The sequence below is a fragment of the Trachemys scripta genome, chromosome 1 (genome assembly GCF_013100865.1).
Source record: "Trachemys scripta elegans isolate TJP31775 chromosome 1, CAS_Tse_1.0, whole genome shotgun sequence".
Taxonomy (NCBI): Eukaryota; Metazoa; Chordata; order Testudines; family Emydidae; genus Trachemys; species Trachemys scripta.
Genome location: NC_048298.1, coordinates 39999645 through 40023669, shown reverse-complemented (window position 1 = coordinate 40023669; position 24025 = coordinate 39999645). Strand labels below are relative to the sequence as shown.

The 24025-nt window shown below is 43.1% G+C and overlaps 1 protein-coding gene across 1 annotated transcript; it reads right to left on the bottom strand.

Annotated features, from left to right (window-relative positions):
• Nucleotides 1–1554: 1554 nt before the first annotated feature.
• GPR37 (G protein-coupled receptor 37) lies at nt 1555–18493 on the bottom strand. Its single transcript, XM_034767958.1, has 2 exons — nt 16278–18493; nt 1555–4262 (listed from the first exon to the last, which is right to left on the bottom strand). Exons 1-2 carry the CDS (start codon nt 17361–17363, stop codon nt 3444–3446), a joined length of 1905 nt encoding a protein of 634 aa, XP_034623849.1. The 5' UTR covers nt 17364–18493; the 3' UTR covers nt 1555–3443.
• Nucleotides 18494–24025: the final 5532 nt, after the last annotated feature.

The following is a 24025-nucleotide window of genomic DNA, read 5'->3' as shown; positions in this document are numbered from 1 at the left end:
CACAAGCTGGGAGCTGTGGCTGTGGAGAGAGGTAGCAGCAAACAGCTTGGAGCTGTAAGGAAAGCCACTGCTTTTGCTGCTGCCTCTTCCAAGGGAGCTAAAGCAGCAGCCCCTCCCTGCAGTTCCCAGCTGTTTGCCCCTGCCTCTCCATGGGGAGCTAGCACCTGGGAGCTGCGGGGGGGGGGGGGGGGGGGGGGGGAGAGAGGGGGGGGGGCCCAAGCTGGTGGGGGGGGGGGGGGAACCTTTAAATTGTGCCTCCCTGCCTCAGCAGGCAGGCAGGCACTATTGGTTTTTGTGTTTTTCATGGAGTTATAGGGATGTAAAGGCGGTTTAGTGGAATGGAGGATGAAGACCATGATGTGAAAGTTTCTGTGTCCTCAGAGCAATCCTGTGAGTTATCTCATTCTTTTGCTCAATTACTATGCAAAATATGCAGGAGTGGATACTTCTAGAAACACTTAGGATAAAAATTCAAGGAAATATTGGTGAGTGAAAACAAGTGAAAAACAAAAGAAGAAAAAAATACTCTAAGAAAATGAAAGCTATTTCTGAAGGGCAATCCTGGAATTAGGATAGGAAAAAATACAGTACCCATTTTTTTCAGCAAACAAAAGAACTCATTTACCATTTGACACCTACATGCACTAACAAGCCACACTTCTGTCACAATCACTACATTATGACTCTTGAACAATGGAAACCTGTTAATGTGGAACAAGTTCAATCAATTTAGAATTCAAATGAGAATAAAAGGGACACACCAGTGTCCAACAAATATTTAGGGCCAAGACAGTAGCTGGAAACAACCTTAAACAATGCTCTATTCAGCAACACAAAAAGAAAGATTAAACATTACAATGAAGGCCCTCTGTCTGAAGCCAGAGGTATCACTGTACGTTTTCAAACCAGTAAGTGGGATTTTAGCCATGCAATTGCTATTGATTTTCAAATCCTACCCATTCATTTGTCTTCTCTTGGCAGTATTTTGATATTTTTTTATTTTGCAATATTTCTGGAAGAATTAAGGTACAGGTATGGAAATGTGTCAGTGGGGAAGGATAGTTCAGTGGAGTAGCTATATGGGATATATAGCTTTGAACATCTAGAGGGAAAATGATATTTCCAGGTGCAGTTTATACATTCCCACTGCAGGCTGTGAAGTTAGAGAAATGAAGGCATAATCTGTCCTCATCTTCCCCCTGGGGAATTGCAGCTTTGTGCTGTACTGCACAGTATTGCACCAAAAATTATATAAATTTAATGATAAAAGTTTCCAAGTGATTTTTTGAACAACTAAACTTTAAATACATAGCATCTCTCTGCATCCTGTGCTCTTGCTCCCAGTCTCTTTTTGAGATATCTCTTAGGGGTACATTTAACCACAGTCTTCACCAAAATGGGCGAGCGGTAGCAAACAGAACCAAATTCAGACTGCAAAGTGATAGTTTAGAACAAATGTACAGGGTAAATGTTGACTCTTGCAACTCAGGAGAAGAAATAGACAGCACAAACAAAATGTGGGCATGGGGACATGTAACCAAGCAGCTGCCACCATCACATTAAAGAAGTTTATTTTCATCTTGTCTGCTTAATATTTTCCATAATTTATTTCATGTAATGAAGCACGCTAGCTCCATAAAGTGTATAGAAAGGGAATTGGGAAAGGAAATGTCTACAGAAGGATCTCTTGTCTATAGAAATGATTGACCACACTACAAAACAGCTGGAGAACTTGGGTCCTGATTCAGCAAGTATTTAAGCATGTGCCTATCTATAGTTAATGGGATTATTCACATGCTTAAAGAATAATTATATTGACTATAGATAGGCACACGCTTAAATAGCTTGATTAATCAGGGCCTAATGCAATAATAGTTGTTTAATTTTAACAGATACAAGGAATAGAGTGGACATATACACAGAATAATTACCTTTTCTGTTGAATTTGGTGTATGTTTAAGTGAGAGTAAGGAGGAATTATTTTTTCCCACACTGATATACAAAGTAAATGTATAAAATCTAGCATACTCCACATAAAGGAAAATATATTTCTTTTCAGAAGTCACATCATTTTTGCCAAGACATTTAAAGAGCATGTAGAAGGTGGACTATATTAGGTATACCCACACTTTATTTCAGAGGACAAAAATATGCTCATTTTGTCATTTGAGAAAACAATGGTTTAAATAATAAATTCAATTTCCTAGTTTAACAGGTTTGTAGACAGAAAGAAACAATCAGCCAAACACAACATGGTTCTTAAAAACCGGTTGTGAAGTGTGAGCCTGTAGAGGATTGTGGCCTCTGTGAAAAATACATAATTAATACTCATGATTTGTTTACAGTGTATCCACTTCTAACATTTATGCTGCATATCCCAGAATACTTAGGGCATGTGGGCCTGATCAGACACCCACTGAAATCAACAGGAATATTTCCATCGACTTCAATGGGCTTTGGATCAGGCCTTGTGTGTCTGAAAATGCATTTGTGTTTTAAAAAAAGGAATTCACTCTCCACATCTTCCAGTCCCTCATGTTTATTGTCACCAACCCTATGGCAAAATAATACCCTGGTTCTGCGTTGGACTCTCATGGATGCCTGTGGGAATTACTCGTGCAGATTAGTGTAGAAAAAAGCAAAAAGAAACTCAGCCAATGTAGCCACACATAATACAATTCAAGGTGAAAGCAAATCTTACTTCTCAAATAGACCAAAGTAACTTAGGCACTGTATAACTACAAGTTAAAAAAGGAAATTTTAAATGTAGCACATTGAACCTTCATAATGCACATTTAAAAACCACTCATGTAAAGCCAATTCCATTATAAGCATCTTCTTTAAACATGGTAACTACGATTTCCAAGGGTAAGTACATGAATGGTAAATTAAATATGGTCAATTTAAATTACTCTGTGTAAAGCAAAGATTTTTATCCTTATTAAGGCAATTTAATAATATTTAAATAGTTAAATACAGATTGACAATGACATTAAAGAATAAAATCTCATTTATTATTATACTACCTTGTAAATTGTCCAAACTCCAAATATTCTCACAATATTGTACAGTAAATTGGATTAAAACTAGCTTCAAATACTTTCCACCACATCTTTTACATTAAACATCCTGCAAAAAACCACGTTTATGTAATCAATTTACAGTGATTATAAAAAAATTAGCAAGAAATTAAATAAAGTAGGTCGACGTGGTTTCCCCCCCACACCTCAAACAATAAAATACTAGCACCATCCCAAATAAGGTTGGCTCTCTCATTTTAATAACTAAACAGAAATTATTTTCCAAAGCACAACTGTTAATATGCAAATCGGTTTACAGGGTAGTTCTTATAAGCAACATTTTTTTTCTTGCATTTTGTTCCAACAAGAAAAATATTAAGTTAAAAAAAATTAGGGGTACTGCAAATAAAGCCATAGAGTCAATTAGCAGTGAGTCCCAACTGAAGCAAAGGTGGACATTTCACGACGGATGGTACTGAAAGGGGAGAGTTCAAGCTCTGTGGTGTACTCATTGTCATTGTCATCGCTTGTTACCGTTGATGACTTCTGGATGCATTCATCACAGCAACAACAACAACATTCCATAAAGGCCCGACTGAATGGTTTGCAAAGACAGAAAAGGAGGACTGGGGTCACACAGGACTTAAAGAACAAAAGAAACTGGCTAATGAGGTGGAGGAGATCCATAGTCTGCCGAGAGACTCCTGTGGACATGTAGGCAGTCACAATGTTGCAGATGTTTTCAGGAATGATGCAAAACCCATACAAAATGGTCAAAGCCACCACAGTGCAGTTCATCTGACTTTCCAGCTGAATTTGTCGCTTGTTCCCTCGTGTGCAAGCCTTTTCTGCTCGTCTGATTTTCCTGGCTGTTACCAGAGAACAGGTAATAGTGAAAAGAGTAGGCAAACAAAAGTAGCAGCCAAAATACCACCAGAGTCTTGCACCATCATATGTGAGAGCTAATACATAAATGGTGTCAGGTAATTCAGTAGAGATCTTTACCACACACCGTTCCCCAGGTGGGCTGCCACTAAATGCAGAGTCTTCCTTTGTCAACTGGCGTAGAACGACCTCCGGAAGTGCCAACAACAGAGCACCAACCCATATAACAGCCAGTTTGGCAGTTGTTGAAGTACAGTTTTCAATCATCTCATAATACATCTGTACGTTAGTGGCAGCACGAAATCGGTCTATACAGAGGGCACATAGTGTGAACGTAGTGACTCCAAGAGAAGCTACCTGTATGGGAGAAAAGTGAACACATTTTTAATATGGACACTGTCTGAAATATATTTAAAAAATATAGGAGATGACTACAGACTAGATCCCAAGCTGTTAACATTGTATACAGCTTGTATACAGCACTGTCACAATAACATTCACTAGTAAAATGTCTGTTTATTTGAATATTTTCCATTTAAAAATCCTCCTTCCTCATATATCAGCTGAAGTTAGTTGCAATTCACGTCATTCCAAGTCATATAAAATGACTGCTATTTAAAAATACCAGGACTATTAAAATGCAAGAGCCATAACGTAATTTACTATGCTATGATTACCTTTAAAGACGTTCTGTCCATGAATTTACAGTGCTGTAGTAAAGGGGCCAGCTTTTCAATGGTATTTAGGTCCCCAAAGATGCAGCTAGATGTTTAGAGGGATTTTCAAAAGCATATCTAACTCCTTTGAAATCAGTGAGATTTAGGCACCTAATCTGCTTTGGCGCATCTGACAAATCTTGCTGGGGGTGGGAGTCACAAGGGGGTGGGAGTCACCCCTCTTCTCAGTCTTTCCTACTGATGAGTTTAGGCAGCCCCCCACTCAGTACACTGGCTTCTGTTAATCCCTTTTATAGGCACCCAATGCACTTTAGGTGGGAGCCTGGATGCCTAATTTGGGGTTGTAAATTCCACTTGGTGGCAGGGCAGAGGTGCTGACTTTCCTCTTTCCCTGGGGGTGCTCAACCCCTGCTCCACCACAGGCCCTTCCCCCACTCCACCCCTTTCCCAAAGGCCCCACCTCTGCTGATCAGTGGGTGGGAGGCACTGGGAGGGAGGGGGAGGGGCTGAGCAGTTGGGCTGTCAGTGGGTGATGAGCACACAGTATTTTTTTCCCGTGGGTGCTCCAGCCCCAGAGCCAGTGCCTATACAGCAAGACATGTAAAATTTAGGCACTGCAACGCTCAGTCTAAATCCCACCCTAGATGCTTAGCTACATATTTTGGCATGTAAATACCTTTGAAAATCTGTACCAAAGAGATTTAGGATGAAATCCTAACCCTGTTGAAATATATGGCAAAACTCTCATTGATTTAAGTGGAGCCAGGATCTAACCTTTTATTTTGAATATTACAATTAGATCACAGGAAAATGTTGGCTGAATATCATGTCCCAGTAGCAGGGGCTATTGCACTCTAGGATACAGGCCAAGAGTAGGGTGACCAGACAGCAGCTGTGAAAAAACAGGACAGGAGGTGGGGGACAATAGGCACCTATACAAGAAAAAGTCCCAAAAAACGGGACTGTCCCTGTAAAAATGGGACATCTGGTCACCCTAGCCAAGAGGAGTGGTGGATGCCCCATTGTTCAAGCAATTTAAAACTGGACTAGACAAAGCTTTCAATAATACACTGTGAGGAACAATGTTGCATTAACAGGGCAACGGACAGGATGACCCATCACATCTTGTCTAGCTCTAATATCTGTCATTCCATGTGTAAGTAGGGATCTTGTACTGTCACAAAAGATAACTCCCTATCATTTTATATTGTTTATATTTCAGTTCCTAAAGACAAATTTGTGAGAAGACCATATACATTTTTAGCCCAATCCAGCTTCCAATAAATTCAACTTCAATTCAAACTCAAAAGCAAAACTGTTTACTTCAATCGGAGAAAGATTACATCCTTCAATTTTGTTGTGGTGCACTCTAGCTCGTTTACTCTCATAGTTTTATAGATTGCTGCTGTGCCTAAAATGTCCTGGTGCAAAAGAGCAGTGAAAGTATGTTAATAGGAATTGCTAAATGATTTTCCTGTTCATTTAGAAGAATGCTTACTTGTATAATAGATTAGCCATGTCTCTTATTAACTGGTAAAATTTATGGAGATATTGGGCAGATGACTGTAATTTTTGCTTACTCAAATTCAATGTTCAGTGAGATAATTAAGATTCTATAATGGTGCATTTCCAAATACATTCTGATTTCCATCATAATTTTGAAATATTCGTGTTTATATACATCCCATAAAAAGTTCTGCAAAGATAGATAGTGCAATTATACACAATTATATAAATGTATCATTCATGTTGGCCTCGAGCACTTAATGGCCATATCTGATTGCTAAAATTCAATATCACTGCAAAATATTAGACCCTTGGGATTAAAACTGTTAGGCACTGGCTTAGTTAGGCAGCTTCCTGAGAGAGGGAATGAGTAAGATGCAATCTCTTATTAATTAACCTGCAATGGGAGGAATAATTCATGACAACAAAGCAGCACGGTAAACATTTTTAATCTGTGAAGCTATTAATTTTGAGAATTAAACTGTCTGATAAGGTTCAAAGAAAATCTTGGTAACACTTCAAAAAACAAAAATAACTAAAGAGAAATTAGAATAACAGGAAAATCTTTAATAAGCATTAAAAAGTAGCAATGATTAAATGAGCTAATAAAAAGAATTTTCATACATCAGGGCTGAGATGTCACAGTGGCAAATTTACAATTTCTGATTTTTGTCTCTGAGACATTTAAATATTTTGTGTATTCTTGACATCAACATCTTTAACCACCTTATCTTCCTACACGAATACCAAATGGATCAACACACAGCTCTTAGCCTCTTGCTAAGAGTCTCTGCATATGCAGAGAAGGGAATTCTCCTGAGTCTTAAAATGGTGAGGGAACTGCAAAAATCAGTACAGGAAAAGTACATGCCTTTTTTTAAGTAAACTTTTTCCCTCTTTTTTAATGTCTATTCTAATTGAGTAGCATAAACATCTCTCTTTAGTGGTTTCAGAGTCCCATTATAGATTATATCATGTTTTGCCATAGCTAAAACATTAGATGCTGCAGTGAGAACTGGACTAACAAAAGAAGGCATGTCTACCATGAACAAACATAACCTACGGGGTTCCTGTCATATTAACTGACTGACGACTTAGAGGTTTAAGACAGTGAAACAGGGCAAGAGGAAACAATTAGGAACAGGAGAAGTCAGCTTTCAAAATGCAACTGTTGGTTTACTGATGGAACATGCTAAATAATGCTAGCATGTGTCTGGCTCATGCAGTGGTTTCCTATTTTGCACACATTAATCAATTTAATGATTCTATTGAAAAAAATGGTGAAAAAACAAAATGCAATGGAACACTCTAATCTAAATCCTTTCCAGCTCATCCAGAATAGATATGAATAGGAATTCACTCTGACTGCCTTGTTTCAAGGCACTGGCACAATTCTGGGGTCTGATTGTCCCCCCTGCAGGATATGAGTAATGCCCACTGAGATCAATGGGTGTTGATCACAGCCTGTGCGAGGGGGGAGAATATGGCCCTAGGGTATTCAATCTACTTTGCGATAAACAGTTTTACTTTAAGGGTGTGCCTCTATATTAACAAACTGCATGTTAATCTTCAAAAATATGTCACAGTAGTGATACGAATGAGTTAAACTGACAAAACAGGGGAAACATGGATAGCTATGAGCTATGAGCCAGTCGCGCTCAACCTATTTACCATTGTGGGCCACATATGCAGTTCTCTATGTGTTATGTGGATCACATCCACACAATATATATACTACCAGTATGGCTCTGAGGATGTCACATGGATTGCAGCTATGTGCTGATTGGGCCACAAGTGGACCGCAGGCTGAAAACCACTGCTATGAGCAAAGCTCGATCTTTAACCCATGGCATTATGCCTAGATAATTGCAGAACTCAGATAACTCACTGTAAACAGAACTCCAATCAAAAAGTACAACAGGATGGGTAAGGACTCAGGTACAGATCCTCAAATGGTATAAATCTGTGTTGTTCCATTGGCTTTGATGGAGCTACACTGATTTACTTCAGCTGAGAATCTGGCCCAGTGTTTCAGTCTTTACTCCAAAAATCTGATTACATTGACAGGTTTCAGAGTGGTAGCCGTGTTAGTCTATATCACCAAAAAGAACGAGGAGTACTTGTGGCACCTTAGAGACTGTGTTATACAAGTTTAAAACTGGAGCACCACAGTAGTGAATCAGGCCCACAATGCCTTTGATTTTATACAATTAATTTACACTTTTAAGTTAGCCAGACTTTCCTCACTTAATTTTCTGATTTAGTTCCATGTGGATCTCGTACATCGCAGAACTTTTCCTTCAATCCTTAGATGTTCATGAAGACATCAGCAGGCAAGGCTCGTGTTTCTCTTATTAGATAAGAACTGAAAGTTTCACATTTCCAATTACGTGAAAACAAATCTGATCTGCTAAGAGGAAAATAAATTCCCCCAACTGTCTTGTCCAGTAAAACTTTAATTAGGGAAGAGGAGAAAATGATAGATTTCCCTCCTTCTCACCAACAAAACACACCCAGAAAATACTTTGCCATTAAAAATATCCCATTGAAAGATTTTCATGTTGTTCGTTTAAAAATATTTAAAAGATACTGCACACACACTTAAGATGTACATTAAAACAGGATTTTATTGGGCACCAGGGCTGTCCTTCAGAGTTGGCATAGCCCTTGGATCATTAACTTCCTAGCCCTTAGTCAATCTTTGAATCATTAAACAGTGACACTAAATTCATGAAAACATTCACTGGAGGAGTAAGCCAGTTTATTGCATCAGTTCTCTTCCCCTGCCCTTCTATCCTAGTCTATCAGTCCCCATTCATTCACTTCTAAAGCTTTCATCAGTTGGTCCAACTTCTTCTATTTCTGGCCACTTTCCCACAGTGTTCAGTCCTCGCCTGCAGAACTTTAGACGTGGATCCTCCAGTTGATCAAGGGAGAGACGCAAATTAAATGAGTGGGGAAAGGCAACAGAAATAAGACTGGCAGAGAGAGGATTAAGAATTGTTGAACAAAACAAAAATGTAAATTAGGTCATGACATCCCGACCTGGGGGGCATGACCTTTCTTTATGGCTAGAGCCCCACCAAACTCATAGAATAGAATATCAGGGTTGGAAGGGACCTCAGGAGGTCATCTAGTTCAACCCCCTGCTCAAAGCAGGACCAATCCCCAACTAAATCATCCCAGCCAGGGCTTTGTCAAGCCTGACCTTAAAAACCAATAAGGAAGAAGATTCCACCACTTCCCTAGGTAATCCATTCCAGTGCTTCACCACCCTCCTAGTGAAAAAGTTTTTCCTAATATCCAATCTAAACCTCTCCCACTGGAACTTGAGACCATTACTCCTTGTTCTGTCATCTGCTACCAGTGAGAACAGTCTAGGTCCATCCTCTTTCGAACCCCCCTTCAGGTAGTTGAAAGCAGCTATCAAATCCCCCCTCGTTCTTCTCTTCTGCAGAATAAATTATCCCAGTTCCCTCAGCCTCTCCTCATAAGTCATGTGCTCCAGCCCCCTAATCATTTTTGTTGCCCTCTGTTGGACTCTTTCCAATTTTTCCACATCCTTTTTGTAGTGTGGGGCCCAAAACTGGACACAGTACTCCAGATGAGGCCTCACCAATGCCAAATAGAGGGGAATGATCACGTCCCTCAATCTGCTGGCAATGCTCCTACTTATACAGCCTGAAATGCCGTTTGCCTTCTTGTCAACAAGGGCACACTGTTGACTCATATCCAGCTTCTCGTCCACTGTAACCCCGAGGTCCTTTTCTGCAGAACTGCTGTCTAGCCATTCAGTCCCTAATCTGTAGCAGTGCATGGGATTCTTCCGTCCTAAGTGCAAGACTCTGCACTTGTCCTTGTTGAACCTCATCAGATTTCTTTTGGCCCAATCCTCTAATTTGTCTAGGTCCCTCTGTATCCTATCCCTACCCTCCAGCGTATCTGCCTCTCCCCACAACTTAGTGTCATCTGCGAACTTGCTGAGGGGGCAATCCATCACATCCTCCAGATCATTAATGAAGACGTTGAACGAAACGGGCCCCTGGACCTACCCTTGGGGCACTCCGCTTGATACCGGCTGCTAATTAGACACAGAGCCACTGATCACTACCCATTGAGCCTGATGAGAAAGCTGGCTTTCTATCCACCTTCATTCATCCAGCCCATACTTCTTTAACTTTCATGGCCGTGAAAAATGCATCACGGACCGTGAAATCTGATCTCCACTGTGAAATCTGGTCTTTTGTGTACCTTTACCCTATACAATACAGATTTCACAGGGGAAACAAGCATTTCTCAAACTGGGGGTCCCGACCCAAAAGAGGGTTATGGAGGGGTTGCCTGGTTATGGTATTGCCACCCTTACTTCTGCACTTCCTTCAGAGCTGGGTGGCCGGAGAGTGGTGGCTGCGGGCCTAGGACTCAGCTCTGAAGGCAGCAGCAAAGAAGTAAAGGTCGCAATACCATACCATGCCATCCTTACTTCTACACTGCTCCTGGTGATGGCACTGCCTTCAGAGCTGGGCTCCCGGCCAGCAACTGCTGCTCTCTGGCTGCCCAACTCTGAAAGCAGTGCCACGCCAGCAGAAGCACAGAAGTAACTGTAGCAATACTACAACCCCTCTACAATAACCTTGTGACCCCCCCCCCCACTACCCTTTTTGTGTAAGGACCCTACAGTTACAACACTGTGAAATTTCAGATTTAAATATCTGAAATCATGAAATTTATGATTTTTAAAATCCTATGATCGTGAAATTGATGAATATGCACCGTGAATTTGGTAGGGCCCTATTTATGGCTACATGGGAAGGGGATCTGGAAATATTTTCTGTTGTAACATGGGGTCACTATACAGAAAATACTGAGAGCCACTGGATGAACTGATTCTGAACCCAGAATGAGACCCCAATAGTCCCTACCTGCACACTCCTGTTATATCCATAAAGAAACTGTAAAAGTTTTTTTCTGAGACTTGATAGTCTATTCTCTTATTTTGACTGTTCTATATGCACACCAACTCTGCATTCTTAGGGTATTTTTAACGCAACATCCTGTGGTGGCTCCTAAATCCTTGTCATTTTTGCCTTTAATAAACAAATACAATCAGCTCAGTATCTGCAATATGTTCTTGTACTTCCTTATACTCTAAATACTGCAAAGTATTAAGTTATCTTTTTATTATTTAATGTTTATGTTGAATGAAGGGGGGAAATTATAGCTGTTACAATAAAACAACAAAAATAGAGAAATAAAATATAAATCCTTATTCCTCCTATGATAAAATGATACTTAACATTTGTTCACTGCTCTGTTTTTAGAGGTGCTACATACAGTGATGCTACTTTGCCTATTACTCTAGTCCAAAATGAAATATTCCCATGCCTAGAGTTGACTAGAAACATAATACTCATCTGCTATTAGTAATCAGCATTGTATACTGGAGGAAGAGGCATATCAAGTTCAGGATCAGAAAAGCCCTGTGGTAATCATGAACGTTGGTATCATGGAAATGCTCTGCAGATGTATATAATGTGGCTGCTCCTCTGTGGTAGTAGCACAGAGCACTTATCATGGTGCTACTTGGCACACTGCTCTGTATTTGTTACCCTTTCATATGTCCTGGTGGTGCTAGTATTCTGTGCTGATTTCAGGTGGCTGTTCTTGAATTCTGCTGGAGGGAATAGTTAACCCTAGTGTCATGACCCTGGAACTAGACATTACTGCACCAACTAGACATCAAGAACAGTGAGGAACATGATGCTTTTTCAGACTAAATGGTTTTTATTGTTGTTTCTTTAAAAAAAACAAACCCACAATCATTATTTTTGTTAATTTGTAATAGATTTAATTTTTAGTTCCCTTTCTTCTTTGAAATCTACCAATAAACATAAGTAAACAAAACTTACACTTTTAATAAAGGAAACAGCAATTTTCTTAAGTGAGGCTCAAACTCTTCACCATTCTAGATGAGGTGTTCATGACCTGATTCTTAGCACTAGCACCATGACACTATTGTTAAACCTACCCATTCAGACCTAACAGGAACACCCTGTCACACAAGCACTCAGTATCTGTGAGAGACGACAGCCCAATGCCAAGACAACATTCAGTGGTGCCTGTGATAAAGCTGCCTTTTTCTTTCCACAACTGAATGACAAATATTGCTGACCCAATTTTAAACCCAGTCTGACACAAATTCATGTCCATGCTGAAATACACATACAACGTTAATGCCAAAAGCAAATTTTTATAGACAATTTATAAACCCCCTGAAGACAGAGGTTGTAGAGGAAAGAAACACTGACAGAACACCAAATACAGCAGTGCTAGTGGCTGATGTCATCATGCAGCTATAAAATAAAAGTGTGCCAATTTATTAAAAACGTCTTTTAAAATTAGTATTATTTGTTAAATGCAGAAGATGCTATGCCTTATACCAGTCCTTGCCCTGGAAAGCTCAAAATATTTAATGTATTTGTTTTATTAATGCCAAATGTATCAAACAGAGCTGGATCAACAGCCTTGGAACAGGCATAGAATGGCCAACTTTCCCATAAATGTGCCTCAATTTTGCCATAACGGGACCAACTCTGGGGTAGAGAGAGAGTAGTCAATTTTCCAGGCTAACTCAATCCTTACACTTGCCACTAAGAATGATAATTGTGTGGTGGCTTTAGTGAGCTGGAAGTTGCCTGCCAGAAACTGGACTGATGCCACTAACACATTGTATACAGATCAATGAACGAGGCATCAGAAGACATTGACTTTTATTCACTACCAACCTGAGCTGGATTCAAATCAGCACCTGAAGGGTGATATGTTCTACACCCCTTTCCCAATCCCTGAGCAATTAAATCCCTCAAAAGGTACCCTTTTTTACTAAAGAATGTTATATCTATTTTCAACCTATTCTAACCTCTAAAAGCAGGACAGACACATACAGCTAGAGAGAGGTTCCATTTAAAGTCTGGAAGTTGGGGGCAGTTTCTAATCATGGTCACCTTAAACAAGTAACTGTGGCCTTACACAAGTTACTTAACTTGTCTGCTTCCAATTTCCAAACTATAAAATTCCCACTTCACAGCAGGCTTCTGGGTTCCATTTAGTTAATGTTTGTGAAACACTGAAGAAGAAAAGTGCTAGTATCATTAATATTGCCGGTCACCATACTTCTTTCTATTAAAGCCTAATTAGGATATGAAAACCATGGAGTGCATAATGATGCTCCATTGCACAAAGGGGAATGGATACACCATCTTTTAGCATTCCTGAGTTTTTTTCTAATTCTTCTCTTATAGCGGTGAGGTTCACCCAAACAAGATGAGGCTGAGGGTCTCAATGCCCAGAAAGGGAACCCTCATGCCTTCTGGTTGGGTGCTGCTCCTAAAAATCCCTTTTAGAGAGTAATATTAAGGAAAGTGGATGGGAAAACAACGTATATTACTCAAGCCAAAATTTTCATGTAAATAAAAAGTGGCAAGATTTTCAGAGGTGCTGAACACAAGGTTAAAAAGCAGCATGCAGAGTTCATGGCACTCCTAGCTTCTGCACCCTCCCAAGCTATGATCCTCAGGGGCTCTCTCCCCTCTCATTAGACATGTGTAAGTGACTTTGGACCCTTTATTAATCAGTTTATTTCTCCAGAAGGTGTTCAATATTCTTTTCATTATTTCCAGTTACGTAGTTAAAAAACAGCTACAGATGACCCAAATGTGGCAGATTTACGGGGCAGAAATGCATGCTTATGGTTTGCCGCAACAGATCTTTATTAAATGTGGAAAGTCCACTTTAAATTAGATGCTATTAAGAGGGCCAACCTTTCATAATGCTGGAAGCTCAGACAGAAAAAAAAAATCTTTAAATAAATCTATTTTCACAGAAGTGTACATAATTTTATAATTGCTTGTATGTGCTTGTAAAAAATTTTCTGCACAATTAACATCCATTAAGCAGCACTAATAGATAGCAATTAGGCATAAATTGCTAAACTAAGACTATTCAATATAGTTCATTGCGTTAGTTAAGACTTTTAAATACAGTACAAAGCAAGCTTGAGTCACCTTACAGTTACATAACTTGCTCTGGCTAATCAGACATTCTCTACTGAGCACCTTGTTCTATGCACCTTTGAAACTACAGGTGGGTTCAAAAACACATATGTGACATAGGAACACACATCCTAAGTCACTGAATTAATTGTTTAAATGTGTATAAAACTAGATGCTGCTTATGGAATTCTGGAAAATTATATTTATCTCTTACCTACTTAAAACAGTCATATTTACATCAAAACAGACTGTTTCTTGTAACTTTCTCTAGTTTATAAAGTATTCAGATCTTTTGCAAGTCCAAACTTTTGATAATATAAGCAATTACATTTTCAAGAATGATGTGGCTATACTGTGCAATTGTCAGATAATACTGGACATAAAAGCCATTTTAAATCACTGACACGTAACAGGAATCAGCATTACAATGATAACAAAAAATATTTCCTATTTTGTCTGAAAATGCAGCATAGGAAAATTAGGACGTGTGAAATAACACTATAGGAAAGTCTTGGAATATTTTAAATATAATAGATATTAATTTCATTTAAATGGATGCTGCTTATTCATTTAGTGTATTAATTACTGGCAAATGGGACTTTTAAAATCACAAAATTCAATTTTATGGACCACCATTATATTCACTACTAACCATCCATTCTTAACCAAATAAATTTGGTTATTAATAACCAAATTGGTTTAATTTTTCTACTTAATAAATTAGACTTTTTAATATTTTATTTTAAGTTAATGTACTAAGGAAACTGTTGACCACTGGACTCCACTGACTTAAATTAGATGCATCAAAATGTAGTACACCACCCAGGAACACTAGTAATATACTGTGCCTAATATAAAGAAGTGATGACAGCTATTTTAATGGCTACATGTCTGATTCTAATCCCTAACATATATCACCATTTACTTATATTTTATTCAATGCACCTAAGTGATGTGGAAATTGACACTATAATTATTAATGAAAAAATAGTTTCCTGTGTGCCTAATAAACCATTTAAGGGCCAGTTGATCAACAGTTGTTTTTTTGCTCACCTACCCCATACCTTTAGGTAAAAAAATGTTATACATATAGTGTCAAAGGCACATAGTACAGTTTGCCAGAATTATGGGCTACACACTACCAACAAGCTTCAGTTTTCTGCTTCCAGTAAATAAATAAAGTGGAGAACCTGAACTGTAGCAGGATTCTAGCCAGCTGGCTGAAAGCTTGGTTGGCAGAGTGTCTGAACAGTTGCCAAGAGGTTAGGAATTAAATGGAACCTGGGTCATTTTTTAAGAAAAAACAAATAATTGTGGGACTTGGAAATAAAAAGATAAGTTAACAGTGCACATATCACATTCAAGGTTCTTTGACTATAAAGGCACCTCCCTCACCACAGGATCAGCTTAACAAGAAGAAAGACTTAAACAAGTTTTAAAGATACTTTCCCTTCAAGGCCCCAGGAGGCAAAAGAAGTGTAGCTGAATCAGCTTGAGTGAGAGCAATATCTTTTATCAGATTGTATGGCTATGTGAGAAATACCCAACTATTAGCAGATCTGAAAACCTGCCAATATAGTCCTCAGTTTCTTGTGTAATTGTGGGTACGGCAAATAAATTAATTTTCCATTCTTTAAAAAAAGTTTAGGGAATGGGAGGAAAGTCTTCATTGCAAGCACTTTTGGCAGTAAAATAAGCTGTTCTGGATGTAATGAATGTGCACAACCTCCACACTTAATATAATTTTTAAAAATTGTGGATGGAATAATGACTGGAAAAGAAAATCGTCTTTTTGATGTGACATACAGAAGACCGAGTGATCTGACTGTTCCAAACAGGGCATATTGCCTCTACACACTCGGTGGACAATGACTCTATTCAGTAGCTGTCAACATACTCTGCTAGTAATACATAGCAAGTCCAAGTTATGGAAAAAAATATGGATGCACAATCTATACATTTCTTCTCACTTTGCTACCAGAGGCCTCCTCTTTCTGCAGAAATGGTTGCTGTGGATGGGATAAGAATCCTTATGTCTAAAGTTTACCAAAGAGTGTAAGTTTGTAAGGTACTTTTGGAGGAAGGGCGCTGTATAAATGTAAGCTATTATTATTATTATTATGAACAACTGTAATTACCTCAATGTATGGAACGATTTTGCATGAGAAGTCTGCCAGCAGCCACTTTTTGGTGAGCTCCTGAAAGATCACCAGGGGCAGGCAGAAGAAGATGATGAGGAAGTCCCAGAAGGCCAGGTTGGCCAGCAGGGAGTTGGAGATGCTCCTCATGTAGTAGTTGTGGCACACGATGCACATCACGGCCATGTTGCCCATGATCCCGATGCCGAAGATCACCACGGACAGGCACATGACCGCATAGGCCCCGTACGACTCCTCGGTCAGCGGGTAGAAAGGGTTCTTGAGCCGGGCCCGGCGGCTTGTCCCATTGCTGCGGGCTCCTGAGTCCCTCTCTAGCCCATCACGGGAGGAGCCATTCAAAGGCAGCAGCTGAGGGGCATCCTCCTCCTCGCCATCACCCCTGGCTGGAGGGCTGCCCAAGGAGCTGTTGAAAGGCTTTGCCAGGTTGCTATTCTTAAGGCCCCTGGTTTTCCCTCCCCCTCCGTCCTTGCCCCTGCTCTGCAGCTCGCTGGCTCCTCTCCTGCTCCTGGCAAGCCTCTTGGGGCTGTGCCTTGCATGGCTGCTACCTTCCTCCCCGTGCACTGCAAGCCATTGGAGAGTAGAGTATCCTCCCATCCCCAGCGCTACCGATCGGTCCTTATTCACCTTCCCCTCGTCAGGGTCCTGCCAAGGAGTATCAGGCTGCCCCCTAGGCTCCACGGCAGGAAATCCACTGCTACTGTTCCTCACGCCCAAGCGAAGGGCGGCTTCAGCAGCAACGTCCCTAGCACCGTGCACCGGTGCAGCCTCTTCCGCCGCTGCATGCGGTGCCGTTGCTTTGGATCTGCTGGCAAGCGCTTTCTGCCAGGATCCTCTGGCCCCGTTTCCTAAACCGGTCCGGCGGCTCTCCCCTTTGGGTGAGGGCAGCACTTGCTGGAGCAGCCCAGGGGTCGCATGCTGAGCACCTTCTCTCGCGCGCTCCGCTCTCCCCTCCAGACCCGCTCGTGCCCAGGGTGCCTGGGGGCCAGCCACTTGGGCGAAGGGGGTCAAAGCTCCGAGCAGCTGCAGGACCAAGACGAATGCGAGGGGTGCGCGGTGGGGCGGCATGGCGGTGAGGTGGTGGCACTCGGCGGCTCCCCCTTTATAAACAGCTGCTGCCCAAGCTGGTGGCGTTGGGAGTTAGACTCATGTCACTGCTGCTGACAAACACCCGCACACCGGCTCCAGCGGCACGGGGAAAGCGGGGGTGGGGAGAAGGAGGATGGGTATTAATCAAGGACACTGTTGATCCCTTTGCACGTTTCAAGTTCGATTCATTTCCGCAGAAAATGTACCGAACGGAGAGAGAGAGACCAGAAAACAAACGCAGGGAAAATAAACTGCACGCCGAGAAGGGATCTTGTCCCCCGCAGCCTGGCGGGACAAACCTTGAGAAGTTGCATTAACGTCTCCGAATTAACGTAGCAAGTGCAAACGCTAGAGGAACCCCCCATCCAGCGCTCCGCCCTGTCTGTGGTAACAGTTGCACCGGGTTGAGCTGCCTATTCACATCCTCTCGATGTTGGCTTTATCCCGGAGGCTTGTCTTTATTGCACGGAAAGATCTCTGCGAAAATACAAGCTCCCTCCCCCCTGCCAGATCATTGCAAACACTAATTCCTCTTCTCCAGCGCCTGGGAGTAAACAGGTTGCTGCACGCGGCCCAGGGTGCTTAAGAGATTTGCAAAACTCTTGCTGGGATTAGCGATCGCATCTGATCAGCGGGGTAACACCGCAAGGTGAAATTAGATCATGAAATTAGCAGCGGCCAAGCGGCTCCTCCTGCCTGTTGCAAGTTCAGAGGGAAGCAGCAGCTGCAGCCCCGGGAGTCCCCCGCTAGTAACGTGTTGATCGGCTGCTTCTCCTTCGCCAGCACGACGGCCGTGAAGAAGGGGCGGCGAGAGCCGCGGGGCCGGTGGGAAGAAGCGAGCTAGCGCGGCGCTGCATGGCCAGAGGGGGAAGGACGAGGAGAAGAGCTGCCTGCGAGCGCTGGCTCAGCTACCGCTGCCTGGATCTGGGTGGCTCCGCTCCGCTCCTCTCCTCCCTCCCTCCGGGGCGAGCTGTTAGGAGACGGCTCACGCCTCACTGAACTCTCCTGCCGCCTGCGCTCCCCTTTGTAGCGGCTTCCACTTGGGGGGAGGGACGGGGGCCCGCAGTGCGCAAGCGCCTCTCCGGGGGCCCGGCACAGCGGCTCTTCGCGCGACTTGCTGCCCCAGATGCGAGTCGCGGCAGAAGCCGCAGGCTGGAAGAGCCGAGAGGTGGCTGCGCTGCTCGCTTCCGCGCCTGTGTGCACAGGAGCTGGGTCCTGACCCCCCTTCCCCGGGCAAGACGCTGCTCCCACCCAGCCTAGTAGACCTGGCTTACAGGGTTAGATCCGAACGGAGCTGCCCGGACGGTGCAGGCGCAGGCAGCAGCCCCGGAACTCACTCCCTTGCTGCTGCCCCACACGCCCCACTGCCCCCCCTCGTGTTCCTGGCCTCCTGTAATTCTCCAGTGCCACCCTCCCGCCACCCCCACTGTTGCTGCTGCTACCTTCTCCCACCTGCCTCCCTGCCTGCAGCACTCCTGTTCCTTCCCGCCCCATCCTGACCCACTTCCCGCCCTGCAGCCAGCTCCTTGCACCTTGATCCCAAGCCTGCACACTGGCCAATGCGCGTGAATGCTTGCTGGTGGCAGTGGAGCTAGAACAGAGGCTCTCCTGCTCCCAAAGTTAAGGCTGGATGGATCTCATCACCTGCAGGCAGGGCCGTCTTCAGGAAGTGCGGGGCCCGATTCGAATACCCGGCAGCACTCCAGGTCTTCGGTGACACTTCGGCGGCGGGTCCTTCACTTGCTCCAGGTCTTCCGTAGCACTGAAGGACTTGCCGTCGAAGTGCCGCCGAAGACCCGGAGCGAGTGAAGGACCCGCTGCCCGAAGTGCCGCCGAAGACCCGGACCACCGCCGGGTGAGTAAAAATTAAAAAGGCGCCTAAGTTAGGTGCTCTTCTTTAGGGTGCGATGCCCTCTTAGGCGCGGGGCTCAAATCAGGGGAATCAGCCTAAAGCCAGCCCTGCCTGCAGGAGAATGGCTGGCAGTGGTAGGGCTGAACCCTTCGTGTTTACATGCACAGTAGAGTGTGACCTGCTGGGTAGGGGAAAGGCTTCCTGAAGGAACCATTGATTTTTTCTTTTTTAAATGGAGAGTTACTATTCCCTGCAATTGCAGCCTCTGTCATCTGAGCACCAAATAGCTTTCATCTATGTCCCCTCACAACACCCCTATCAGGTAGGGAAGGGCTCTTGTATCCCCAGTTTACAGATTGAGAACTGAGAGTCAGACTTGCCCACGGAAGACTGTGATAGAAGAGGGAATTGAACTGGGGCACTGGAGTCCCAGGCTCCCACGCTAACCACTGGAGCAATCTTCCTTTCCATCAGCATTACCTCATTCACCACTGGATTTGGAGAGGGGAGTTCTCCCCCCAGGAGAAGATGTGCATCCAAGGGTAAGGATGGCAAGAATGAGGGCCAGATTAAGGCATCCTGGGACTCTACACGCAGCAGTACACAGGCCCCCAAGACCACCCCTTTCCTGTTGTGGTCCCTCATCCATCCTCTGACTTCAACCCCACTTACAGTGTTAGTGGCAGGGGCCAAATACACAAGGGAAGTCAGCTGGACCATGGGCCTACCATTAGTCTTTGAGCATGTTAGGGCTTTCTTCCTTCCCAGACAAGCAAGGGTGGCAGCAGGGTTCCCTCCCCTCAGGAGTGGCAGGAATTGTGGCAAGGGAGCTCTCCTCCCAGAGAGGTTGGGGGAGCAGCATGGGGTTCCCTTCCTAATAAGTGGCAGCATGTGCAGTAGCAGTACTTTCCCCAACAGCTGGGGTGTTGCTATTTGTGTCAGTGGGCCCACAGCACTCTTCCCTTCTGCTCCACAAAGAATCCTCTGCTGGGGTGGTTTTGGCAGAGCCACTAGAATAAAGAGTCTAGGAGTTAACCCTGCATTTAGATAGTACAGGTCAAACCTCTTAGAGCTGTTGTTTCAGGCTTTCTGCAGACTCTAGTAAACGTCATTGCATTGGTTACGCTTAGGTTTTCAACCTTTTCTCTCTAATCACACAGGCTAGAAACTTACTTTTTTAATTAAAGAAAGAATTCTGTTGTAATCGCATGACTGCAAGAGCTGGGGTATTAGAAGAACAAAGTGGTCCTATCTGTGGACTGTGACTCTGGGTATGTCTATGCTGCAATTAAACACCAGTGGTTGGCCCTTGTCAGCTGTCTTGGGCTCAGACTGCAAGGCTGTAAAATTTGCGGTGTAGACATTTGGGCTCGGGCTGGAGCCCGGTCTGAGGGATCCCACAGGACAGTGTAGACATACCTTATGAGAAGGGTCTCCTCAAGCGGTAGAAGTGCTATGGCATTACCTTTCCCAGTGGAGGAACTTTCCAGAAACTCACTGTCCTGATGATTTCAGCAGGTAAAACTTGAGAAAGGGAACAGGGGAAGAGAAAGGGAGCTGCCCAGGCAGAGTAATGGCTGGTGGAGAAAGGGATATCCAAGGATGGGACTGTAAATTTAAGCCTTCATATTTTGGTGTAAATGTGCTTGATGCTAGCCCAGCAGCAAATAAGCATCAGCAGCTCCTCAAGGAGAGGCAATTGTTTGTGTTCCAAATGCTTGGGGAAGGCAGGCCCAAGTGTCTCTCTCCCGCTCCCCACTCCACACACTCTTATATTAGTTTATATATAGAAAATCAGAAACTTTCCTCCTGACTCTCACCATCTCTCTCAGATTTCCACAAAATTCCTGCTCCTTCTCAGTGCGCCATAGTTGACCACACGCAGGCACACTAAAATCTCCACTGAAATTGCTTTAAAATGCAAGTCCCTGCATCCCTGTTGTTTCAGTTTTTGTCCAAATTTAACCCTTTGCAAACATTATTTTCCCCTTGGTCAGCCCCCAAGCATTTAAAAATATTTCTGGCTCTGTCCCAAAACAAGCCTTAAAGCCACTCTTTTTTCACCTTTCTCCTAAGTCCCTTGTCCATTCAGTTCAACTTACCGATCATCCAAGGCATATTTTATAATTGTGAGAGCAGGGACTAAAATCAGGACCGTGGGCCCAATCCTGCAAACTCTTCCCCTGGGGAACTCCCACTGATGCCTTAGAGTTCTGCAGGAAAAGTGTGGGACCCTTACTGAATGGGGGAGCAACCTAGTGACAGATGATGTGGAAAAAGCTGAAGTACTCAATGCTTTTTTTGCCTCGGTCTTCACAGACAACATCAGCTCCCAGACTGCTGCACTGGGCAGCACAGTATAGGGAGGAGGTGAGTAGCCCTCAGTGGTGAAAGAACAGGTTAAGGATTATTTAGAAAAGCTGGACATCCACAAGTCCATGGGGCCAGATGAAAGGTATCTGAGGATGCTGAGGGAGTTGGCTGATGTGATTGCAGAGCCATTGGCCATTATCTTTGAAAACTCATGGCGATCAGGGGAGGTCCCGGAAAAAGGCAAATATAGTGCCCATCTTTAAAAGGATGAATGAGAATCTAGGGAACTACAGATTGGTCAGCCTCACCTTAGTCCCTGGAAAAATCACAGAGCAGGTCCTCAAAGAATCCATTTTGAAGCACTTGAAGGAAAGGAAGATGATCAGGAACAGTCAACATGTATTCACCAAGGGCAAGTTATGCCTGACCAACCTGATTGCCTTCTATGATGAGATAACTGGCTCTGTGGATATGGGGAAAGTGGTGGACGTGATAGATCTTGACTTTAGCAAAGCTTTTGATATGGTCTCCCACAGTATTCTTGCCAGCAAGTTAAAAAAAGTATGGATTGGATGAATGGACTATAAGGTAGATAGAAAGCTAGCTAGATTGTCAGGCTCAACGGGGAGTGATCAACTGCTCAATGTCTACTTGGCAGTCGGTATCAAGCGGAGTGCCCAAGGGGTCGGTCCTGGGGCCCGTTTCGTTCAACGTCTTCATTAATGATCTGGAGGATGTGATGGATTGCCCCCTCAACAAGTTTGCAGATGACACTAAGTTGGGGGGAGAGGTAGATACATTGGAAGGTAGGGTTAGGGTCCAAAGTGACCTAGTCAAATTGGAGGATTGGGCCAAAAGAAATCTAATGAGGTTCAATAAGGACAAGTGCAGAGTCCTGCACTTAGGACGGAAGAATCTCATGCACTGCTACAGGTTGGGGACTGACTGGCTAAGTGGCAGTTCTGCAGAAAAGGATCTGGGGATTACAGAAGCTGGATATGAGTCAACAGTGTGCCCTTGTTGCCAAGAAGGCTAACAGCATATTGGGCTGCATTAGTAGAAGCATTGCCAGCAGATCGAGGGAAGTGATTATTCCCCTCCATTCGGCTCTGGTGAGGCCTCATCTGGAGTATTGCATCCAGTTTTGGGCCCCCCACTACAGAAAGAATGTGGACAAATTGGAGAGAGTCCACTGGAGGGCAACGAAAATGATTAGGGGGCTAGAGCCCATGACTTATGAGGAGATACTGAGGGAACTGGGCTTATTTAGTCTGCAGAAGAGAAGAGTGTGGGGGGATTTGATAGCAGCCTTCAACTACCTGAAGGGGGGTTCCAAAGAGGATGGAGCTAGGCTGTTCCTAGTGGTGGAAGATGACAGAACAAGAAGCAATGGTTTCAAGTTGCAGTGGGGGATGTCTAGGTTGGATATTAGGAAAAGCTATTTCACTAATAGGGTGGTGAAGCACTTGAATGTGTTCCCTAGGGAGGTGCTGGAATCTCCATCCTTAGAGGTTTTTAAGGCCCGGCTTGACAAAGCCCTGGCTGGGATGATTTAGTTGGTGTTGGTCCGCTTTGAGCAGGCATTGGACTAGATGACCTCCTGAGGTCTCTTCCAACCTTGATATTCTATGATTCTGTGTGGTGCACTTGCAGGGTTGGGCTTCAGATTTCCTTGGTTGATATTAAGCTAAGAGGAAGGCTTAGAGCAGCCCTTGGTGCCTATGCATCTAGGGCCTGATTAACTTCAATTGGAATAACTGTATCATTATTAAATTATTATTTTTTATTATTTATGTGTGTGTTACAGTAGGGACTAAGGGCCAGATCCTCAAAGGTATTTAGGTGCTAAATCCCATTGTTTTTAATGGGAGGTAGGCACCTAAATACCTTTGAGGATCTGAGCCTCACTACCAGAACCAAGCTCAGAACTCGTTTTGCAGGGCATTGTACTAATGCATAGTAACAGAAAGCCCCTCTTCTGAAGAGCTCTGAAAATTCTTAGTTATTCTGAATCCCCTCTTTACTTTGTTTGAGATGTGCAACAGTAGCAATTTTAAGAGATTTCTAGACTTGAGAACAAGTATATTGAATCAGGCACCATCATGTTAAATGTTCCATAATGTTAATTAAGCCATTTCTGTCTCAGTAATGTAAACAACACTTAGGATAGCTAAGGGGTCAAGAAGATTCTTAGGGTGCTTAATAAATAGCAAGTCTTATCTAAAAAAAATCTTTATGATCAGGAAAAAATATGACTAGCAGGAAAAGAAGAGCAAGGAAAATATATTTTTAATTTTTTTCATATTTTTCCTGTTTGATTCTGTGCTCAGGTGGTGCATAAAAGGAGTTGATGATAATGAGCTTACATTTATGGAGCCTTTCTTCCTGAAGGCTCCCACAGGACATTATAAAGAGCTATGATAAATTCACTGCTTGTTCCTAAAGGATAGTGGTGTTAGTGAGAGTATTGCTTCTA